This window comes from Arachis ipaensis, chromosome B10 (assembly GCF_059453495.1).
Source record: "Arachis ipaensis isolate K30076 ecotype BB chromosome B10, ASM5945349v1, whole genome shotgun sequence".
Classification (NCBI taxonomy): domain Eukaryota; kingdom Viridiplantae; phylum Streptophyta; class Magnoliopsida; order Fabales; family Fabaceae; genus Arachis; species Arachis ipaensis.
This window is the reverse complement of record NC_142435.1, coordinates 123,373,090-123,377,930: the sequence shown is the minus strand read 5'-3', so window position 1 is coordinate 123,377,930 and position 4,841 is coordinate 123,373,090. Positions and strand designations below refer to the sequence as shown.

Sequence of the window (4,841 nt, the reverse complement as noted above, 5' to 3'; positions counted from 1 at the left end):
ATGGAGTCCAAACACATTTTGGCTAATTTTTGGCTGATATGCTTTTGGTTACCTAGTTGTTGTCATAAATTAATAACGACAAAGGTGGAGGAAAAAGAAGGGCCGGGGGGTTGAGGGGACAATTTGATTAAAAAAAATCTACACTTATGTGCTATCTGCTGTGGTCCTTCAAAAGGCAAAAGTAAATGATAGAAATCGACATTTCAACTTTTTCTTTAGTAAAAACATTTCTCCTTCGTTCACGGGAATACGGAGCGTTTGATTAATAACAAGGACGATTGAATGCACACAACGCATCCTTTTATGCGTCCTTCTGCCAATGTGAAGATCATTGTGTTACAGAAAACACAGATTTCCTAACCCACAAAGGAGAAATAAAAATTGAGAGCTTCACAATTTAGGGAGAAAAAATGTTGACAAAATATACATATAGAAAGCGACATTCACATTCACATGCATTGAGTATATTACTAAAAGTGGGAAACTATTTAGCTTCCTCCATTTTGTCATATCAGTTATATCACCAAAGCTATTGAGAACCTCCAAAGTCCGAACTATTTGCTCCATAAATGAACCAGAAATTTAAATGAAAAGGAAAAATGGAGCAACAGGTTGTTACTACGTTGTGCAAAAACCACAATGGCCTATACTTCACTCTTTCAAAAGCTATACAACTTGACTCAACTTCAAAGCAGTATCAGGATCAAGACGGAAAGTAAACCGAGAAGTTTCTGGAAGGTGCTGCGACACAAGTTTTGCAGTGTCTTTCCACCAAGTAACCTCAATCTCTTTCTCAGCAAGCTTATGAGTGGTGCATTCTAAAGCAGACTCCAACTCCGATATCTGTTCTTGCATTCTTGCTTGTAGCAGTTCATGCAATCTTCTCTCCAGTTCAACTGGAGGAACTGCAAAAGATACATCAGCACATGCTCCTTGCGGGTCCATTACTATTTCACCAGAACTCAAACTATGGCTCTTTGAATGGGAGTCCTCAGCATTTACCTGCCAAATACCGATTTCAGCCACTATGGAATGGATAATAAGTTAATAACCAAGAACAGAAGTAAAGAACAAACCCAAAACATAATCAACAGCTTGACAAAAATTATTAAAAAGCCGTTACTCCTTCTCATACCAGATTAAACTAACCCCACAATACTTTTCTAAACAGAAGAGTAATGAGATATTTGTAGATGCATCCCTCAAAGGGAATTTCACTTGATAAAATTGATATTGATGGACGGACACAAAATTGTTCTTGGTTGATTTAATAGATATCAGAATAAGAAAATGAATATACGAATGAGAATTACTCTATGAAAATTCTACCTTAACTATTTCGTGTTTTGCATCTTCATACACAGCTTCTCTATCCATATACAGCTGCAACCGTTCTAACTCAACTTCAAATTCTGCCTCAAGCTCATTTATTTCTTCTGCAAGTTTATTACGGTCATTTATATTATATTCTAGAAAATGTTTATGAACCACTCCACTTGTTGACTCTTGGTGAACATATGGTGTTTTTGAATGAACTGAAAGAGGACTGTGAAAGTCGGAAACTTCTTGAACATCAGTTATGGAACAGGTGAGAGCATCGTTCTGCTTCAATGGCTTGATAAGTGCATCTTTACTCTGCAGTACCCCTTTCACATTTTGAAGGAGCATTTCCATTTCTTTCCGCAATTCAACCATCTTCCCAAGCTCATTTTTACTAGCTGCAATCATATATAGTAAACCACAACCAACTCCTAGCTTAAAAGAAGCATCATCGTGCAACTCTCCTGCAGAACACATCAACAACATCATGAAGTAACTATCAAGGAGAAAAATGCATAACTCGTCACTGATTATGAAGGGAAATTGTAAAGAGAAGGAACGGGTGAAACAATTTTGCATGTTATACCAAACAATAAAATAAACATCAATGCTTCATGGCCACCAAATATTATTATTTTGAACGAATAATATTATGCACCCACATTTACAGGCCTTACACACAAGAAGCATATAATTTGCACTTATATTTATCTGAGCTTGCAAACACGAGTCAATCCAGTTGCACTTACATACATTTACCAGAGTTTGCACACAGAAATTAGTAAATTTTTTGTGTGCTCGCTAATGCTAGCCAAAATTGTTAAAGACTGCTAGCGATTTTCTGTAAAATAAATATATTTTAGTATTTTAGCATTTGATGGCATACTAATCACCTCCAGGATGGGAAAAACATATAAACAAAAACGATCGATCAACAGATACAACGGTGAATCTTAATCCCGCTAATAAACAAACTAATACTCCCAAAAATGTTTGCTAATTTCAAGATTTGAACTAGGAAATCGCATTAGACTAATTACAAAGGTTTAGGTTAATCAGAAATTGCAAAGAGATGAAGTCACAATCCACTATATTAAATACAGTCAGATCAAAGATTCAGGTAAAATTTTGTGTACATCACTATTCACATGCGAATGAAGCATAAGCATAAGCAAGTTACAAAACAGTTAAAATTACCAAAATTAACTTAACAAAAAAAAATCGGGAAAAAATAATCAGAGCTTCTCACCGAACTCCTTACTGCCATTTGATACGTTTATCAGCGACGGCGTAGTCGCGGTGGAGTGAGGAGTCTCATTCTGCTGCCTCCGTCGCAGAGCCGCTGTGTGTCCCTTAGTGTGCCTCAGCACCTTAAGCAACCTAGCAAGAAGTCGCCAAGGCGAATAGCATCTGGCAGACAGCGAAGGTTTTCCGACGCCGGCCATGGAATTAGCGTCGTTTTCGTCTTCGTCACCGGTGAGAAGAATATCTGCGACGCTTAAGCGGCGTGGGAAGTTAGTAAGGTTTGGGTTTGAGGATTCAAATAAGAGGCTCTTCTTCTTCTTTCGAGTCTCATTGTTACGATTCATTGTTACTCACTGTTCTGCGATTTATTGTGACTTGTGATAAGTGTGGGGCATTAAATTCTTGATGATAGTTCACTTAACTTCACATTCTGAGTTTTGGAGGGAAAAATTATTGGTCTCTTCGTCTTCTTCTAACTTTCTATTTATTTGTTTAATGAAATACTGTCAATTAAAATTAAAATACTGATATACTACTGCTAGTAACTTAAATTGCCAATCAATTTGGAACATCAAGTGATCAGCTCACTGATTCGCTTAAACAAATGTCAAAATATTTTAATTTTGTCTTATGCGTTCAGCAGCTCATTAGCAGATTAGTTACCGTAGACAAACAAATAAAAAATTAACTTAAATTGTCCGATTAGTTCATGCTTCATAGTCATACCTACTGCACGGAGCTACTCCAAGCAAATTATGCAAAAAAGAAAACAAATACGCTCTAGTTGAATATAAAATTTAAATTATAATGAAATTCCCTATTTGGTATGATGTATTATATTCATTACACAAAACCAATAATGATTTTCTTTTTTTAGTTATTAGTTCACAATAGACTCTGACTTTAAATTTGATGTATTAAATGTATTGTCATTCGTTCTTTTTTTTTTAATTACAATAGGAAATATGAGCAAGTATATAAATTAATTTTTTCTAGTCACCTTTAATTAATATTTTAATTTTTTTATAGAATGACTTTTCTCTTTCTCATTTTTACCTAAGAATAATAGCAAAGATAGATAAATATAAATATCTATGATGATATTTAAAGATATAAATAATTTTGATAAAAAAAAAAAAACGATGAAAGTGGAGTTGCGATATGAGAGACTTAAAGCTTTTTGTACATACTGTGCTCATCTAGGCCACGTTGCTAAAGATTGTCAAAGGTTGATGCAGAATTCTATCTCGGATCATTTGCATCAAAATAAATTTGGAAAATAGGTAAAGGCGGATCATGTTAAGAGAAGAGTGAAAGTTAGGGAAGATGGAGAGACGACAAAAAAGTCTCGAAATAATAAGACACCTCAGTCAATGAAAAAACTACCACCAGTTTAGTTATTGGAAGAATTTTCAAGTCTAACTATAAAAGAAACGAATGATCATGTTAAAAGACAGCCAAAGAGAAGCATGGAGAACAAATACAAACTAAATTTTTGAAATTTCTAAAGTAGTTTGGAATGGTATCACAAACTCGAGTTCCTTAATTTTGTTGGAAAATATGACTTTGTCTAAGAATAATTAACAAGAGGTCCATTAAGGAGAAATTATTGGAAAGATGATTATTGGAGAGAAGATGCAAATTGGAAGAAATTAAAAGAGAATAATGATAATATCAAAAAGATGTGTATGGAGCTATCTAGTGATGATGACATGAGAGTGGAGGGTGTCGGCTGTCAAATGGCATCCAAAGAGATATGAGGTCCTCATGTGAAATTGTCGGAATTTGAGAAGGTCCTTGATAATCCACAGTCTGATAGGGATTAATAGATCCCACTCCCTAAGATTTTTTTTATGCGAAACGAAAAATCAATTTCGAAAAATGGAAGAAAAATTAAGGTCATATGGTTATAAAGATTGGGCCATAGTAAAACCGAGTGGTGTAGCAAGAAGTTTGGCTTTGGCATGGAAAGATGATGTGGAAGTCAAAATTGTGAAGTTGGAATAATTTTATATTACAACAGCAGTTAAAGACTTGGGTACAAATGAAGAATGGGGGCTGGTAGGAATATATTTGAGCATAAATGATCATACTCAACTTTTGTAATTTACTTATCATATTTCAGTTATTCGGCAATTTCAAGGTGTAGTAGTGGTACTTAGAAATTTTAATGCTATCAAAAGTCAAAAAAAAAAAAAATATGGGTAGGAATGACAGCGTGCAATCATCAATTGAAACTTTCAATAATTTTATTGAAGATAGAGATCTTATAAACA

At 34.5% G+C, this 4,841-nt stretch overlaps 1 protein-coding gene across 1 annotated transcript; it reads right to left on the bottom strand.

Annotated features, from left to right (window-relative positions):
* Positions 1–346: 346 nt before the first annotated feature.
* On the bottom strand, positions 347–3,023 carry LOC107621795 (protein POLAR LOCALIZATION DURING ASYMMETRIC DIVISION AND REDISTRIBUTION-like). Its single transcript, XM_016323793.3, has 3 exons — positions 2,570–3,023; positions 1,330–1,784; positions 347–1,002 (listed from the first exon to the last, which is right to left on the bottom strand). Exons 1-3 carry the CDS (start codon positions 2,907–2,909, stop codon positions 667–669), a joined length of 1,131 nt encoding a protein of 376 aa, XP_016179279.1. The 5' UTR covers positions 2,910–3,023; the 3' UTR covers positions 347–666.
* Between the last annotated feature and the right edge of the window lie 1,818 nt (positions 3,024–4,841).

Bases quoted from the DNA above. Each gene is read 5' to 3' on its own strand.
- LOC107621795 (XM_016323793.3), bottom strand. From the start codon at position 2,909: ATGAATCGTAACAATGAGACTCGAAAGAAGAAGAAGAGCCTCTTATTT. The intron at 1,785-2,569 runs GTGAGAAGCTCT...TGTGTTCTGCAG, and splicing joins AAATGGCAGTAAGGAGTTCG to GAGAGTTGCACGATGATGCT. The intron at 1,003-1,329 runs GTAGAATTTTCA...GGTATTTGGCAG, and splicing joins CAAAACACGAAATAGTTAAG to GTAAATGCTGAGGACTCCCA.